The sequence below is a fragment of the Ovis canadensis genome, chromosome 9 (genome assembly GCF_042477335.2).
Source record: "Ovis canadensis isolate MfBH-ARS-UI-01 breed Bighorn chromosome 9, ARS-UI_OviCan_v2, whole genome shotgun sequence".
Classification (NCBI taxonomy): Eukaryota; Metazoa; Chordata; class Mammalia; order Artiodactyla; family Bovidae; genus Ovis; species Ovis canadensis.
In genome coordinates this window covers 23,527,658-23,543,730 of record NC_091253.1, presented here as the reverse complement: position 1 = coordinate 23,543,730, position 16,073 = coordinate 23,527,658, and the positions used below count along the sequence as shown (strand labels likewise).

The following is a 16,073-nucleotide window of genomic DNA, read 5'->3' as shown; positions in this document are numbered from 1 at the left end:
GATTTTAACTGGGGTTGCATTGAGTCTTGGGTGAATTTGGGGAGAAATGGCATCGTTATGGTTCAGAGTCTTTTGACCCCTACGTGTGGCTTGTCCCTTTTGGTTGTTCTCTTGTGAACTTTAAGAAGTTTCAGTGGTCTTCTGTGTGGAGGTCTTACACATCTTTTATTAGATTTATTCATACACATTGATGCTTTTGGACATAAATAGCGTCATTACAATTTTATCTTCTAACTGTTGCTGGCATTTACAAATATAATTTATTGTTGTACATTAGCCTAGTATCTATCACTATTTATTCTCATAGTTTTTTAGGACTTTGCAGGTTTTTATCATATACAATATGTCATTCTCAAATATTGGTTTTTTCCCCACGCTTCCTGTTCTTTTACATACGTGTGTGTATGTGTGTGTGTGTGTGTGTGTGTGTGTGTGTGTGTGTGTGTATTTTGGCCACAGCATCTGGCGTGTGGGATCTTAGTTCCGTAACCAGTGATTGAAGCTGGGCCCCAGCAGTGAAAGCACCGAGTCTTAACCACTGGACCGCCAGGGACGTCCCTCACCCTGCCTATTCTTACTGCTTTTATTGCCTTCTCTTGCCCTGTTGCATTGGCTAGAACCTTCAATACAATAGGAATAGAGCTAGTGGTAGCAAGCATCCTCGTCTCCTCCAGTGGGATTTGTTGTTTCTTGAATTACGTTGAGATCATCACTCTGCTGATAGGAAGGGGCTGGAGCAGAGAGCTGGTGCTGGGAGCCCGGGTTCTGGGTCCTTCCCAGGGTGCTGGAGAGCCCTGGGGTGGGGGGCCTCGAGGCCCAGGAAGTCCCCATGGTGGGCTCCGTGGTTGCTGGCTTTTTCACGGAGGTGGATGTCCTCTTCTTATGGTTTCTGTCATGTCAGGAAACATGTCAGCAGCTGAGTGTGGGGATGAGGAAGAGGGGAGCTGAAGGCTTTGGGGCTGTCAAGTCTGAGTGTGATCTTCAGTTGGCAGCTTGGCTGGTACATTCCGACTCGAAGCCATTGCGTTGTGCCAGGCAGGACTTTCCCACAAGCTCAGGGCCTGGGAGCCTGTGAGGCTGGGGCTCTGGGGTGCTGCGGTCAGGAGTGAGCTGGGAGAGGGTGGTGGCAGAGAACCCAGCTGTGGAACTGAAGTGCCGGGGCGGGGTTGGGGGAGTTCCTGGAGGTGATGGGGTCCAGGGTACCACTGAGCCTGAGGATGAGGTCATCACCGAGGGGCAGGGGCTGAAGACTGGTCCACAGGGATATCGAGCCTACCAGGAATTTGGACCTGACACGGCGATGGGGCACGATGCCCATGGAAAGGGTTGGGGTGGGTGGTCGGTGCAGCCAATGGATGTGTCAGCCAGGACTCAGAGGCTTGCAGGCTGCAGCAGGAACGGGGTGGCACTTCCAGGCCTGGGGGCGAGGTGGGGAGTGAAAAAGCAGCCCCCAGAGAAGGCTGGCGGGAAGAGGGAGAGCAAAGACTGAGCTGTGCCTGACTCTGGGGGGGTGTCAGAGCGGGGAACGGGCCTGCTTCTCTCCTGTAGCCTGTGTGCTGCCTGCCTCGCATGCCCAGAGAGGCTCTAGGGTGGCAGGGCCCTGCCTCGGGACTGCAGCCGAGTCATGTGAGGAGACCGGCGGTGTGCCAGGCTGGCTGCCTGCAGGACGGCACCTTGGCTGGGCAGGATGAAGGCTCTCTACACTTCAGTAGGCACTCAGTAGGTACATTCTCCTGGTTGATGCCCTCAATCTTTGTGATCCAGTCATGGATGCTGTCCATGAGGGGGCAGGGCCTGCTTCCAGCTTGCCTGTACTGCTTGAGTGTAGGCCTGGTGTTTCCAGTGGAATCCATGCTCCGTCTCTGTGTGAAGCCATCGAAACTGATGTGAGGATCTGTCTTTTGATTTTATAGGCTTTGTTTTGTTTCACAGTGCGGACATTAAAATAATCTAGCAGGATGGGATTTGTTAATTTCCCTTTTGGTTTTTGGGTTTTGTGTCAGGCTAGAAAGGCCCACCCCTTACTGGGGTCACGTGGATGGTCCGTGCCTCCTGCGGTTGTCCCTCAGCACGGCTGTGTCTGTGGTGTGTGCTGGCCCCCGTGCCTCCTGCAGACCCCTCCCCAGCCCTGCGAAGCTCCCCCATCTGTGCCTCCACAGACCCCTCCCTTCCAGACCCTCTTTGAGGGGCGTCTGTGGCCCTGCTCACTTTGGATGCTCCCCGTCCTGGTTCTCCGGGGCCTCCCTCCTCCGTCTGCCCCTTGCTGGCCCTCCTCCTGGGGCGCTCCCCCCACCCCACCACACCCCCTCCCCGGCAGGTCTGCGGGTGTCTCCTGCCGGCTCTCATGCATCTGGAAGCCTCTGTGGCTCCCACAGCCTGTTGGGCCTGTTCCATCCTCAGCCCGCCCCCCAGGCTGACCGGATGCCTGACAGCTGTGCTCACGCCTGCCCTCCCCAGACAGAGCACTTAACATTGTTTAGAGGAGACCTGCCCTCATGCGGCTCAGAAGCCAAACAGCAGGAGTGGCCCCGAGCTCTCGGCCGCCCCCAACCCCCACCCCCCAGGCCTGTGGCTGATTCAGGTTTACAGGCCTGTTCACAGTGAAGCTCTGTCTCATGTACAGATTGTGAGTCCCTGGTTCTTCACTGAACACTGTTTCTTAGTGACCTTTTCATAGTAGTGTATAGGTAGCTCCCTCATACACCCCTCAGGGCCTCATGTCATAACCCTGAGGTAGGCAAGGAGGACTTGAAAGCTGCGGCAACGGCAGGCCTGACATGTGTGCTGCGGGTCTAGCCTCTGGAGCCTTCCAGAGCAGGCCTCCTGGGGGTTGCCCTGCATGTGTGTTGTGATGATGGCGCCCTTGGCAGCACCCCCAGATCTCGGAAGGTGAGCAGGTCTTCTATGCTCGCCACGCCAGCATGGGCGCCCTTGCCCGCCGCCCAGCCGCTCGGCCCAGCCCCTGCCTTCAGCCGCTCACGGCTCCGCCTCCTGTCCCCACATGGCTGGTGCCACCCGGGCCCGCCAGGTGGACCCATCATGGGGCCAGCACAGAGCCCAGGTACCATGCTCTCCTCCTCGTGGAGCCCAGCCTGTGCCTGCACCGAGGCCCATGCCCCTCGCCCCATGCCCCTCGCCCCCCCCAGGGCCCCCCAGAGCTGCACGGCCAGATAAGGGTTAGGACAAGTCGGGCCCTGCCTTGGGGCCTCGGCCCCTTCTCCAAGCAGCACTGACTCAAGGCCTCCCTCCAGGTTCTGGCTCTCAGCCCCGGGGACAGACCCGGCGGGCGCGCAGCGGGCGGGGACGAGTGTCGCCCCCTGCAGACTCGTGCCCTCGGCAGCTGGCCATGAGGCAGGGATTGGTGGCATCCCAGGTGAGCTGAGCGGGAGCTGGGAAGCCAGAGCCGGGGTGGGGTCGGGGGAGTCCTGCCTCCCAGTCCCTGCCTGCGACCAGGCGGGGTCAGCTCTGGCCCCATGGCCTCCCCTGCTGAGGGCGCATCTCTGTTTAACTCTGCAGGTGGTGCCGCACGCTTCACCCTTCCCAGAGCGAGGAGCACGCCTGCCCCACCATTCACTCTTGTAAATAAAGCCACAGGGAGCAGCCCCAGCAGCCAGGATGTGAAGCCCCAGAACCTGCGGGAAGGTGGGCACCCTCCCTCCATACCTTCGCCCTCTCTGCAGGTCACGCCCCCCCCCGCAGGTCATGCCCCTCAGGCCCCCCACCCTACCCCCACTGCCGGCCCCGGGTCCTAGCCGCCCTGGCACTGGGCTCTTGCTGTGACCGTGATTCTCACACAGATGCTGGGCATAGGCGTGAGGCAGCATGAGGGAGTCTCAGCAGAGCACCAGGGTTCAGGCCTGGCCTCAGTTTCCCAGGTGGAGGGTGGAGATGCTGGAGCAGGGTGGCTGTAGGTGTGGAGGGGCCCCTGAGGCAGTCAGACTGGACGTGGGTCTGTCCACCCTGAGGGCCCAGGGCCACTCCCAACAGACTCAGGGCTTCCCGTGGTGCTGGCTCAGAGGAGGTGGGCAGTCTCTGTGGTCCTTCCAGAAAGCTCCTCCCACCTCATCCCACACCCCAGGCGTGGAGCTGAGAACTGGAAAAATCGTGCAGATTATCTCTGTTTGACATTCCAGGGAGGCTTGGGGCAGGATTTGTGGACTGAGGCTGCAGCTGCCCTGCTCAGCCCCCTTCAGCCTGGGTGTGGTGAGGTGGTCAGTTCCCGGGACTCTGCCGAGCTGTGCTGGCCTCTGTGGCTCAGTCAGGGGTGAGTCTTTGGCTCCAGGGGGCTGTTCCTAGACTGTGGCTGGGGGAGGTGGCAGAGAGGGCAGAGGCTGGGTGGGGGATTGGGCAAAGCTTAGACTCAGCCTGGGCAGGACTGAGCACCATGCTGCCCTCCACGGAGATGCTCCCAGGATGGATGCCCACTGCCTGGGGTCCCTGGATGTCAATGGGTTACCTTTCTCTCAGGGGAGGCAGTCCAGAGACCCAAGGTCACACAGAGACCACCCTCAGGCAGCTTCCTGCAAGGAGCACTGCTAAAGGAACCCAGAGGGGACCTGGGGATTCCGGCAGGTGGGCCCCCAGAGTCGGGGTGAGTGCCCGGCTCCAGTGCACACTGCCTGGCAAGGGTGTGGGGGCCACAGGGAGCAGGTCTCTGTCGAGCCCCTGCCCTTCCTGCCCCCCTGGGCAGTAGCGATGGGGCAGGGGCAAGGCCCAGGCAGAAGGCAGCCGGCCTTGCTCCTTCCTTATGGTCTTGTGGGGCAAGCTCTTCAGGCTGGGTTCGCTGGCAGGCCCCAAGGCCAACTCCAGAGAGATGCACGTCCCACATGTGGGCAGGAGGGGGTGCCCAGTCTCTCCAAGGGAACATGAGGGACCTGTGAGTGGCCATCAGGGAGGCAGAAAGCCCTGCCACACCTGGGTCTGGCCGGGGCCTCATGGGTGGGGAGCAGGCAGAGGCAGGACACGGAGCCCTGGGAGACCCAGGCAGGCAGTCTGGGCAGCTTCTGTGCCGGCCTTGCAGTCGGCAGAGCAGGCCAGCAGGGGGTGGGCTGCCCGGAGCAGGGGTGCTACCTGGAGAGCTCTTTCCTGGCCTCACTGGTCCCCCATCCTGTCCCCAGGAAGCCTCTGAGGCCAGGCTTGCAGAGGGGTTGTGGAGTGCCAGCCACATCCAGGGCCAGGCAGACCCGAGAAGCAAGGCTCTGGGTACACTGGGGGTCCGCAGGCTGGAGAGGCCTGACCTGACCTGATCTGGCCCAGGACGGTTTCCTTCCAGAAGGAATGGGCACTCACTAGTACAAGTCTGGTCAAAGGAAGGCTGGTCAGTCTCTAGATGGCCATGAGGTCTGTCCGAGTGGGAAGGGGGACTCCAGGTGGTCAGGCTGAGCTGCAGGGGGCACCTTCTAGGTGGAGCCTGGCCACGGCCTCCTGAGCAGTGTCCTGAGGCTGTGCCCAGTGATCACCCCAGGCGTGCTGGGCGGGACAGTCCATGGTGGGGACTGTGGGGCTGTGCCACAGCCTAGCTGCTTGCCTGACTGTCTGTCCTGACAGCTCCAGGTCAGGCAGGCCACTGCACCCATGTTCACACAAGCAGGGCTTGCATGTAGCCCAGGACAGTTGAGGGGGCATTGAATGGCCTGAACTAGAAAGCCTGGCAAGGAAGAGGCCCAGACTCGAGCGGTGAGCAGCCCATGGCCAGGACAGGCCGTGCCCTCCACTCTCTGCAGCTGAGCAGGGTGGCTTGGGCACCCTCAGGAAGCTGGCAGAGCTGCAGGAGAAAGTGAGCTTGCCTAACCCAGCCCGAGGGCACATGGGTCAAGGGCTGACGTGGGGTCTTGAGGGGCCGCCCGGCTGGAGGCCTGCTGTGAGCGGGTGTGCTGTCTGCCTGCTCTTTTCTCTGAGCTGCAGAGAAATGCTGAGTGTGGGGCCAGAATGCGGGCCGCACAAGGTTCTCTGTGGGCAGGTCGGGGCTCTGGGGGGGCGCTGGCCTGTCCCCGTCCAGCCCTGACGGCTTCCTGCTTCCTCTTCTCAGGCCAGCGGGAGGGAGTACCTGCGTGTGCAACTCGGCCACTGGCTACTCCAAAGGGGGCCCTTCCTGAAGACACAGTTCCCGGGCCCTGGGTGCCCTGCCTGCCTAGAGAGCATTAGCCTCGGGTACTGGGGGCCAGGCCCCCCGGACTCTGGACACACACCCGCCCAACCCTCCCTCCTGCTGCACCTCCTCTTAGCACTGACCCCCGGAAGGCTGGAGGTGCTGGGGGTCGGTGGGGGAGGAAGGCCTGGCCATGGGTGCCCCGGGACCCCACCTGGTCTCCTAAGACTGGAAGGCAAGGGCTCCCAGGGGTGTGTGCCCTGCCCTGCCCTGCCCCTGTGTGAGGAGGCGGGAGCTGCAGCCTTGTCATCTGGGTGATTAGCTTCAGACCCTGGACTGACGCTGGCCAAGTCCTGCCTGCTTCCTGCAGGGTGTCCTCCTGACCCAACGCGGGAGGGAGGCCCTGCCCATCGAGCGGCCAAGGTGCTCCGGCCCCGGGAGGCGGGCTGCAGGTGCCGTCCCGCGCTGCCTTTCTGCCTGGGGCCCGTGGCCCTCACACCTGCCCCGGCCTGGTCACAGCTTGAGGCCTCCTGACCCAGCCTTGCCAGGCACAGAGGCCACGAACCTCAGGAGGGGATGCCCCCGAGGGCTCCAGTCCAGCCGGCTGCCCCCCACCTCAGGCCCAGCCTGGCCCCCGTGCTGCCCCAGCCGGTGCCCCCCGCAGGCCCCGTGGCAGGCAGCCCCCACCATGGCCGAGCACCTGGAACTGCTGGCAGAGATGCCCATGGTGGGCAGGATGAGCACACAGGAGCGGCTCAAGCATGCCCAGAAGCGACGGGCCCAGCAGGTGAAGATGTGGGCCCGGGCTGAGAAGGAGGCACAGGGCCGGAGGGCCAGCGGTCAGCCGCAGAAGCGGGTGCTCTTCCCGCCCAGCGTCACCCTCCTCGAGGCGGCTGCCCGGAATGACCTGGAAGAAGGTGAGTGTGGCTGAAGTTCAGTCCGGGCCAGCAGCCCTGTCCCCACTCCTCACGCAGGCCTCAGGAGCCACAGCCCCCTGGTGGGAGCCCAGGGAAGCCTGCCAAGGGCCCTGCTGGGCGAGGGGCCAAGGCGGGGTGGGCTGGGAGCTGCCATCTTCTCTGCCTCTGGCCAGGGTGCTGGGAGTTGCCCATGATGCCTGCCTGCTTGCCTGGGTTCTGAGCCTTCGCCTCCATAAAGGACACATGCAACCCCCCCCCCCCGCCGCCAGCAGATTAGACCCAGGGTGCAGGGCTGCCCAGCAGGCCCCCCTCAACACCCGCCCTTAGTTCTGCCTCTGACTTCTTCCTTCCCGGAGGACAGGCTGGGCAGGACTGCCTTCCTGGCACTGCCCTCTGCCCGCTGTCAGCCCCTCTGCCCTCCCAGGGAGGCTCCTGAGGACTCCTGTCTCCTCCCGGGCGGGGCCTCTGCTGTGGCAGCTCGGGTTCAGAGGGCGAGGAGGGGCAGGGTGTGCCCAGAGCAGGGAAAGGGGGCTGGGCATGGCGGCCGTGGGTCAGCCAGCAAACAGGAGCTGTGGGGTGAGGGGGGCAGCTGGGGAGGGCTGGGCCTGGGTACCCTGGGCCTTCAGTCTTGGCCACCGAGGTGCGGTGGGGTGGGCTGCAAGTACCAGGGGAGGGGTGAGTGTGAGTGTGTGAGCGTGTAAGGCTGGGGGAACATGGGACCTGACCGAGGGGTGTCTGAGGGTGCATGCCGGCCCCCAGGCCTGGGGGGCCCTTTCTGGGAGGAGTTGGAGGGCTGGAAGGCCCTAACTGGGAAGGCATTCTGAGGTTGAGGCTGAGGCAGGGCGCTGCTGTCTGTCTATACCCTGCCTGGGGGCCCAGCCCCGAGCCCTCGGCCTGGGCTCTGGGGTCCCTCATGCCTTCCCTGTGCTCCTCTGCTGTCCTGGCTACAGCACGCGACCCAGGTGCCCTGGGCAGGGGCCTGAGCAGGACTTATGGGCCTGCAGCCAACTTCTGCTCCCAAGCCCTGACCGCCTCTGTCCTCCCTGCAGTCCGCCAGTTCCTCGAGAGCGGGGTCAGCCCTGATCTGGCCAATGAGGATGGCCTGACGGCCCTGCATCAGGTCAGCCCCACTGGTGGTGGGAGGGGAGGCTGAGGCTGCGGCGTGGGCTCGGACACTCAGGCTGGGTGCTCCGCAGAGCTGCATCGATGACTTCCGGGAGATGGTGCAGCAGCTCCTGGAAGCTGGGGCCCAGGTCAACGCCCGCGACAGCGAGTGCTGGACACCGTTGCATGCCGCGGCCACCTGTGGCCACCTGCGCCTGGTGGAGCTGCTCATTGCTCGGTAGGGCCCGCTGGGAGCGTGGGTGACCAGAGCAGGAACCTCTACCAGGTCAGGGCAGGCAGGACCTTCCCCGCAGGGGGCAGCTCATGTGGAGACAGCCCAGGTTTCTCCCCTGGGTCTCCATCTCCACTTGCCCTGGCATGCCCTGCCTGCACCCCAGTGCGCACAGCTGGGGCCTGGCAGAGGCCACGGTGCTGCCTCTGCAGGGAACTGGCACCCCGCAGGGCAGCGTGGCCCTCCGCCCGTGGGAGCTCCCTGAGGGCAGGCTTTGACCTCCCGCTCTGGTTGTCTGACCTTCTCAGGGTCTGCACAGAAATGCCACTCTGGTCAGAGTCACAAGGGAGGAATTGGCAAGGGGATACCTGGACACCAGTGGGGCTGTTAATGGGGAGGGCAGAGCAGGGCTGGGCTCCTGAACACCTGCCTTGATGAATGGAGAGGGTGGTCAGCTTCGCCAGGATCCAGGAGCCCCCCTCAGCTGGCCTTGCAGGGCGTCGGAGGTGGGTATGCGGGTTGATGACCGTTCCCCCACTCACACACAGATGCCTGGGCATGGGGAAGGGTGGGTGTGTAGCCCCCAGCCCCACTCCACTCCTCTCCACAGAGGATACCCCGCTCCCTGCAGAGTGCCCAGGACACCCAGAATCTTGGCACCCCTTGGGGCAGGTGGACCCACTGGACACATTCACAGGAGCCAGGGGCTGGGAGCTCAGGCCACCTGACAGTCCAGCAGCGCAAGGACAGATGCAGGGGCATCCAGCAGGGGTGCCTCTCAGCTCAGCAGAGGCCTGGGCCCCTCGGCTGCAGCCCCACAGTGTGCTGCCCGAGGCAGGGGCCTCCCTCCCGGCACAGGGGCCCCATGACCAGCACCCTGTCCATCCTCTCCACAGTGGTGCTGACCTCCTGGCAGTCAACACAGATGGGAACATGCCCTACGACCTGTGTGAGGACGAGCAGACACTGGACTGCCTGGAGACAGCCATGGCCAGCCGTGGTGAGTGCACCCCCTCCCCCCTGCCCGCGGCAGGGGAGGCTGCTCTGGGAGAGCGAGCCCTGAGTGCCCCGCCCCGTAGGCATCACCCAGGACAGCATCGAGCAGGCCCGGGCCCTGCCGGAGCTGCACATGCTAGAGGACATCCGGAACCTGCTGCAGGCGGGGGCTGACCTTGACACTCCCCGGGACCATGGGGCCACGCTGGTGAGGATGCGGAACCGGACTGGGCGGGGGAGGGTGCTCCCCAAGCCGAGCCGGGACTCAGGTGCAGGCGGTGTGCCTGCAGCTACACATCGCCGCGGCCAACGGGTTCAGTGAGGCAGCTGCCCTGCTGCTGGAGCACCAGGCCAGCCTGAACGCCAAGGACCGCGATGGCTGGGAGCCGCTGCATGCGGCGGCCTACTGGGGCCAGGTGAGCGCCCGTGGATGGCGGGGCTGATGAGCCCGCAGGTTCCACAGACCTCAGCAGCCCCCTTGCTCCGGCCCACAGGTGCGCCTGGTGGAGCTGCTTGTGGCACATGGGGCTGACCTGAACGGCAAGTCCTTGATGGACGAGACACCTCTCGGTGAGCCGGGGGCTGCGTCCTTGCGGTGTAGGGGGTGCATGGCAGGGCCCGTGACCCTCTGGCTCCTCCGCAGATGTGTGTGGGGACGAGGAGGTGCGAGCCAAGCTGCTGGAGCTGAAGCACAAGCATGACGCCCTCCTGCGCGCCCAGGGCCGCCAGCGCTCCCTGCTGCGCCGCCGCACCTCCAGCGCTGGCAGCCGTGGGTGAGTGCCCGCCCCTCCCGCCAGGCCCCCGCGGCCCCACCCCGTGGGCTGGGCCCAAGGCTTTGTCCCCGCTGAGGTCAGCTGGCAGCCCAGGGTGCCAGCCCAGGCAGAGTCCGCAGGGAAGGCGATGTCTTCCACCACCCTCTCCTTGCGCCCCTAGGAAGGTGGTGAGGCGGGTGAGCCTGACCCAGCGCACCAGCTTGTACCGCAGGGAGCATGCCCAGGAGGCCATCGTGTGGCAGCAGCCCCTGCCTGCCAGCCCCGAGCCGTCGGAAGAGGATGAGGACCGGCAGACCGATGCAGAGCTCCAGCCGCTGCCCCTGGAGGTGAGCCCGGCCCGCCCCCACATCCTGGTGGGGCCAGTGACCCTGTCCTCAAACACAAGAGCCACATGCTTGGGGGTCAGCTCCGCCCCCACCCTCGGTTTGGCTCCTGGACCACCGTGCTGCCTGGGGCCCTGGGCCAGAAGGTGCCTGCTGATGGCCTCCAGGCCATGCTTCCCCCACAGGAGGAGGACCCCGAGGAGGCCAAGCCACACAATGGCCGAGTGGGGGGGCCCCCGGCACGGCACTTGTACTCCAAGCGGCTGGACCGGAGCGTCTCCTACCAGCTGAGCCCCCTGGAGAGTGCCTCCCCCGACGCCCTGGTGCGCGCCAAGGCCCACCACACCCTAGCAGAGCTCAAGCGCCAGCGGGCTGCTGCCAAGCTGCAACGACCCCCAGCTGAGGGGCCTGAGGCCGCTGAGGCTGGCTTGCCTGTGGACACTGAGACCCCCCAGCCAGAGAGTGGCTGTGGGGCGAGTGGAGACCCACCCCTGCTCAAACTCACAGCCCCCTCAGAGGAGGCCCCCGTGGAGAAGAGACCGTGCTGCCTGCTCATGTGAGGGGCTGGTGGCTGGGGTGGCGAAGGTCCCACTGCCCAGCCCGCGCCCCTGCTCTGCGTGTCCAGTGTGTGTCCCGGGCCAGGCTGCCAGCCTCCCTGAGGAACAGACCTGGGGCAGAAGCTATACCTGGGAGACAGCAGCTGCAGAGACCTAGTGTTGCTCTGTGACTCTCGATAAAGGGCTATTCTGCCACTGTCTTGTTGTGTGTCTCAGCTGGGCCTCTGTTGCCAGCAGGGAGAGGCTGTGTTGTTGGGCCTGGGTGCGCCTGACCCGTGAGCAGCTGAGGCCCGTAGCGCACGCTGGGGCTCGCTCAGGGTGCCCAGCCCTGTATGGGTGTGGAGCACATGCCTGTCAGACAAGAAGCCTGGCCCTTCAGCACCCTGCCTCCCAGGCTCCTGGAGGCCCCTCTGTAATACTCTGCAGAAGAAGTAGCTTTGGAAGGACACTCCTTGGGGGGCCAGGGCTGAGGGTGTCCTCATTGGAGGGCAGGGACCCTGGCTTAGAAGAGGAGAGGGTATTTCCCATAAGGCTCTTGGCCAGAGCCAGCAGGGCAAAGTGGTTCAAGGCTCGTGTCAGAAACCTCCCTTTCGGGGGTAGGTTCCCTGTTCCTGGCATGCAGCCCTGGAGCCCTGGCTGCCAGCTTCCGCTTGGGCTGGCAAACAGGCTCTGAGCTGGCCAGGCATGATGCGTTGGGTGACAGGGCTGCTTAGGGGCCTCACTTGGGAGGGCTTGGGCCCTGCCAGCTTGTCTGTCCCTGGCAGGTTGCTTGGCCTGGCCACCAGTGCTGGGTGCCATAGGCTGGGGTCACCCTCTCTGTTGGACATTTACTTACCTGGTCAGCCCAGGGTCCATGGTCCCGCCCTTTCCTGAGCCATGAGTGGTTGGAGGGGTGTCCCCGGCAGAGCCAGGGGTTGGGGAGGGCAGGCTGCCGGTTAAATTTAGCATGTGGGCCGGGGCGGCTGCCCAGGGTCCACTCGCCACCACAGCTGCCACTTGGGCCCTGCTGCCAGGGGGCGGGCAGAGGCAGGCTCCGCCTGAGGCTGGGCCCATATCAGCCTGCGCTCCTGCCTGGGGTCCAGAGAGGCCTGCACTCTGGGAGGCAGCGGTGGCCGTGGAGCAGGAGGCACGAGGTGAGAGCCAGCTGCCTGGGCTCTGGTTTCTTCTGCCCAAGGGTGCTCCCTGACCCTCAGCGTGGGGTCGGAGCCTGGGGCTGGGCAGGCTACATAGGGCCTATCGCTCTCTGCAGGGCCTGCGGAGGTGGGCCCCGAGGCTTATCACAGCTCCCTTCCCACTCTCTGCACCAATCAGGAGCCTCAGGGAGGGGGCGCTTAGGTCACCCTGCCCCTGGTGCAGCCCCAAGGGCAGCTCCAGGCTGGTGTGTGTTTGGCGAAAGGGCAGGACAGCAGTCCAGAGCTGCAGAGGTGTCCCAAGGGCCCTGCGAAGGCCCAGAGCTGCCCAGCACCCCCCTGCCCCAGCACCCCAACTCAGAGACTCCAGCCTTGCAGCACTGATGGGGGACCAAGGTTCAAACACAGGGCTCTTGCTGGCCCAGGCCTGGTCTGCAGTGCAGGAGGGCCAAGTGGAACCCATGTCTGAAGCCTTGCTCCCCTCCCCCAACAGCCCCAAGATTCCTGAGGCCTGGCTCAGTTACCCAGGAGACAGGCCTGCTCTGCTGGCGGGGAGCAAAGATGGGGGGCCCGAGAGGGCTGGGCCTCGGCCGAGCCCTACTGGGGTAACTATGCTGAGGTCCCGGGCCTCACTCCCGCTCGCTCGGGGGCCCAGCCCTCCCGGCTCTGTGGACCCCTCAGGGCTCTCAGCCCCCTCCCCGCCCCCAGGCCTCGTCCTGCAGAGCTACTGGCACCTTCTGCCTGTCCCTGCCCCATGTGGGTCTCCTGTCCCCTGTCCTGGGGACGCTGGGCGGGCACCGGGCCTCACCCCAAGCCCCGCCTGCCTTCTCACCCACTCCCTGTGGCTCCCAGGGCAGAACTGTGCCCAGACGGGCGGGGCCTGGCAGCCCGGCTCCTTCAGCCTCTTCTGTCCTCTCAGTGGGGCCAGCAGGCTGCAGCCAAGAGGGCGCCCCCTTCCCAGGCTCCCCCTTCCCAGCCCTGGCCCACCGAGCCTGGACCAGCTGACCTCATCCCCGCTTCTGGATCCTGCCGCCTCCTGAGCCTCCTTCCTGCCCATCTGAGCAGAGTCATGGCCTTGAGGGCAGTTGAGCACAGCCAGGAGGCAGCAAATGGGCTGAAGGAGAAGGTGCTGACACTGGACTCCATGAATCCTTGTGTCCGGAGGGTAGAGTATGCAGTGCGAGGCCCCATCGTGCAGCGGGCACTGGAGCTGGAGCAGGAGCTGCGCCAGGTATTGTCCTGACCCCCCGGGCCTGGCAAGAGGACCCCAGACGGTCCCCCCTAACCCCCAACCCCCAACCCCTGGGGCCTGGCAAGAGGGGCCCAGGCTGGTCCCCCAACCCCCACTCCCCCGGGGCCTGGTGAGAGGGCCCTGGTCGGTCCTGCGCCCACCCCCCCCACCCCCCCACTCCCCCCCCACCCCCGCCTTAGGAGACAAGGCCTGTGGGAGTGATAAGCTCCCCCCTCACTGTGCTCCCCTCCTCCCTCCAGGGCGTAAAGAAGCCCTTCACCGAGGTCATTCGGGCTAACATCGGGGACGCACAGGCCATGGGGCAGATCCCTATCACCTTCCCGCGCCAGGTGAGGCTCAGCACTGCCCTGCACCCTCCCCCCATCAGCCCGTGGACCCTGGCCCCAGCACTCACTCCTCCCAGGTCCTGGCCCTCTGCGTCCACCCCGATCTCCTGAACAGCCCTGACTTCCCCGACGACGCCAAGAGGAGGGCGGAGCGCATCTTGCAGGCGTGTGGGGGCCACAGCCTGGGTGAGCGCCAGAACCCGCCCAAGCCCGGGGGAGGGGTGGGTGGTGAGCAGGAGCTGGAGGGAGGCTGTCCCGGGAGAGGGGTGCGCCCGCCGCTGGAAGAGGACGGGCCTTCTCACGAGGGCAGCGAGGGGACCTCACTTGTCCCACCCCGGCCGTCCTGCCTCATCCCCCGCTCAGGGGCCTACAGCATCAGCGCTGGCGTCCAGATGATCCGCGAGGACGTGGCGCGGTACATCGAGCGGCGCGATGGAGGCATTCCCGCTGACCCCAATAACATCTTCCTGTCCACGGGGGCCAGCGATGCCATTGTGGTAGGCCGGGGCCAGTGTGGGAAGCCACCGCCGCTCCTAGTGCGCAGCCGGAGGGTCTGCCAACCCCACCTCCCATCCCGCCCGCAGACGGTGCTGAAGTTGCTGGTAACCGGCGAGGGTCGCACGCGCACGGGCGTGCTTATCCCCACCCCTCAGTATCCACTCTACTCCGCCGCGCTGGCCGAGTTCAACGCGGTGCAGGTGGACTACTACCTGGATGAGGAGCGTGCCTGGGCACTCGACGTGGCCGAGCTGCGGCGCGCGCTGCGCCAGGCGCGTGACCACTGCCGCCCCCGCGCGCTCTGCGTCATCAACCCCGGGAACCCCACCGGTGCGCGTCCCCACCCGTCCCCGCCCTGCCGCCCCGGCCCGAACAGGCACCCCTGTCCGCCGCGTCTGGGTCACCCTTTCCCTCCTCCCGCCGCCCTGCGCAGAGCAGAGCGCCCCCTCGGCTGACCCCGGACCTGTCGCACCCCCGCGCCCCAGGGCAGGTGCAGACCCGCGCGTGCATCGAGGACGTGATCCGCTTCGCCTTTGAGGAGAGGCTTTTCCTATTGGCCGATGAGGTGCTGGCTGGGCGCCCGAGGGGAGGGGACGGCGGGCGCGGCGCGCGCCAGGGTGACACGGCCCGCTGTCTCCCCGCCTCCCATTCAGGTGTACCAAGACAACGTGTATGCCGAGGGCTCGCAGTTCCACTCGTTCAAGAAGGTGCTCATGGAGATGGGGCCGCCGTACGCGGCGCGACAGGAGCTCGCCTCCTTCCACTCGATCTCCAAGGGCTTCATGGGCGAGTGCGTGCGGGCTGGGTGGGCAGGCCCCAGAACCTGGGCGACGGCTGGGCTCTCGTCGCCGCCAGGCTGGCCCCTCCTAGCCAGCCCTGCCTCGACGCCCGCCTTCGCCTCGCAGGTGCGGCTTCCGCGGCGGCTACGTGGAAGTGGTGAATATGGACGCCGCGGTGAAGCAGCAGATGCAGAAGCTGCGGAGCGTGCGGCTGTGCCCGCCCACCCCGGGCCAGGTCCTGCTCGACGTGGCTGTCAGCCCGCCTGCGCCCTCCGATCCCTCCTTCGCGCAGTTCCAGGCGGTGAGTGGGCGGGGCCGCGGGCGTCGCGGCGCCTCGCCCCGGCCTGGCTTGACCAACCCTACCCCCTCGGCAGCAGGAGAGGCGGGCGGTGCTGGCCGAGCTGGCTGCCAAGGCCAAGCTCACGGAGCAGGTCTTCAACGAAGCTCCCGGCATCCGCTGCAACCCGGTGCAGGGCGCTATGTATTCCTTCCCGCGCATGGAGCTGCCCCCGCGTGCGGTGCAGCGCGCTCAGGTCCGACGTAAGGCTGGGCAGGGCCCGCGGGGCCGGGGACGTCCTCCCTGAGCGTCCTCCCTGAGCGTCCCCTCCCATCCTCCTCCCGAACCCCCAGGAGCTGGGCCTGGCTCCCGACATGTTCTTCTGCCTGCGCCTCCTAGAGGAGACTGGCATCTGCGTGGTGCCTGGGAGTGGCTTCGGACAACGGGAAGGCACCTACCACTTTCGGTGAGGCCCTGCTGGCGCAGCCCCTCCCCTCGACCCCCACCGCATTGGCTTACTTTCTTCCTCCTTTCAGGATGACTATTCTGCCCCCCATGGAGAAGTTGCGGCCCCTGCTGGAGAAGCTGAGCCAGTTCCATGCTAAATTCACCTGCGAGTACTCCTGAGGACCCGTCAGAGGCCAGGGCTGGCCAGCAGGGACGACCTCCGACTGAGGGGCCTCTGGACTGGCTCCTGCTGGCTGTGTGGCCGAGCCCCTGCCCCTCCACAGGCCCTAATAAAGCAATGGGCTGGCCGGGCTGCTTGGGGGCTGCGTGCACACCCGTGTGCACCTTCACAGCCTTGTCCACCCTTGACTGCC

At 65.4% G+C, this 16,073-nt stretch overlaps 2 protein-coding genes and 1 long non-coding RNA gene across 13 annotated transcripts in view; 2 read left to right on the top strand and 1 right to left on the bottom strand.

Moving 5' to 3' along the window:
* PPP1R16A (protein phosphatase 1 regulatory subunit 16A) overlaps nt 1-11,190 on the top strand; it is a 23,526-nt gene extending 12,336 nt beyond the window's left edge. For 3 of the 7 annotated variants that reach the window (XM_069599703.1, XM_069599702.1, XM_069599704.1), the window contains exons 2-14: nt 3,252-3,373; nt 3,517-3,642; nt 4,134-4,264; nt 6,029-7,005; nt 8,055-8,125; nt 8,202-8,347; nt 9,238-9,341; nt 9,421-9,545; nt 9,628-9,753; nt 9,832-9,907; nt 9,981-10,110; nt 10,271-10,436; nt 10,619-11,190. In XM_069599703.1, the coding sequence (XP_069455804.1) occupies nt 6,777-7,005; nt 8,055-8,125; nt 8,202-8,347; nt 9,238-9,341; nt 9,421-9,545; nt 9,628-9,753; nt 9,832-9,907; nt 9,981-10,110; nt 10,271-10,436; nt 10,619-10,993 (1,548 nt within the window). In that variant the 5' untranslated portion in view covers nt 3,252-3,373; nt 3,517-3,642; nt 4,134-4,264; nt 6,029-6,776 and the 3' untranslated portion in view covers nt 10,994-11,190. Of the gene's footprint in view, nt 1-3,251; nt 3,374-3,516; nt 3,643-4,133; nt 4,265-4,467; nt 4,573-6,028; nt 7,006-8,054; nt 8,126-8,201; nt 8,348-8,693; nt 9,342-9,420; nt 9,546-9,627; nt 9,754-9,831; nt 9,908-9,980; nt 10,111-10,270; nt 10,437-10,618 lie in introns of those variants that run through there. The other 4 variants (XM_069599705.1, XM_069599706.1, XM_069599707.1 and 1 more) reach the window with 3 other exon arrangements.
* LOC138445685 (uncharacterized) overlaps nt 1-11,942 on the bottom strand; it is a 13,559-nt gene extending 1,617 nt beyond the window's left edge. The window contains exon 1 of the long non-coding RNA XR_011258955.1: nt 11,826-11,942. This is a non-coding gene — a long non-coding RNA (uncharacterized lncRNA). The remainder of the gene's footprint in view (nt 1-11,825) is intronic.
* Nucleotides 11,852-16,073, top strand: GPT (glutamic--pyruvic transaminase). 5 transcript variants are annotated; one of them, XM_069599626.1, is made up of 13 exons: nt 11,852-12,123; nt 12,614-12,725; nt 13,186-13,351; nt 13,612-13,701; nt 13,776-13,884; nt 14,062-14,195; nt 14,283-14,526; nt 14,682-14,761; nt 14,850-14,986; nt 15,102-15,276; nt 15,353-15,508; nt 15,606-15,718; nt 15,789-16,073. In XM_069599626.1, the coding sequence occupies exons 1-13, from the start codon at nt 11,937-11,939 to the stop codon at nt 15,877-15,879; spliced, it is 1,794 nt and encodes a 597-aa protein (XP_069455727.1). In that variant the 5' UTR covers nt 11,852-11,936; the 3' UTR covers nt 15,880-16,073. The 5 variants fall into 5 exon arrangements, with proteins under 5 accessions (XP_069455727.1, XP_069455726.1, XP_069455729.1 ...); XM_069599625.1 differs by having other exon boundaries at nt 15,350-15,508; XM_069599628.1 differs by lacking the exon at nt 12,614-12,725 and having other exon boundaries at nt 11,984-12,123.

Bases quoted from the DNA above. Each gene is read 5' to 3' on its own strand.
- GPT (XM_069599624.1), top strand. From the start codon at position 12,875: ATGTGGGTCTCCTGTCCCCTGTCCTGGGGACGCTGGGCGGGCACCGGG. The intron at 14,527-14,681 runs GTGCGCGTCCCC...CCCGCGCCCCAG, and splicing joins CAACCCCGGGAACCCCACCG to GGCAGGTGCAGACCCGCGCG. The intron at 15,509-15,605 runs GTCCGACGTAAG...CCGAACCCCCAG, and splicing joins GTGCGGTGCAGCGCGCTCAG to GAGCTGGGCCTGGCTCCCGA.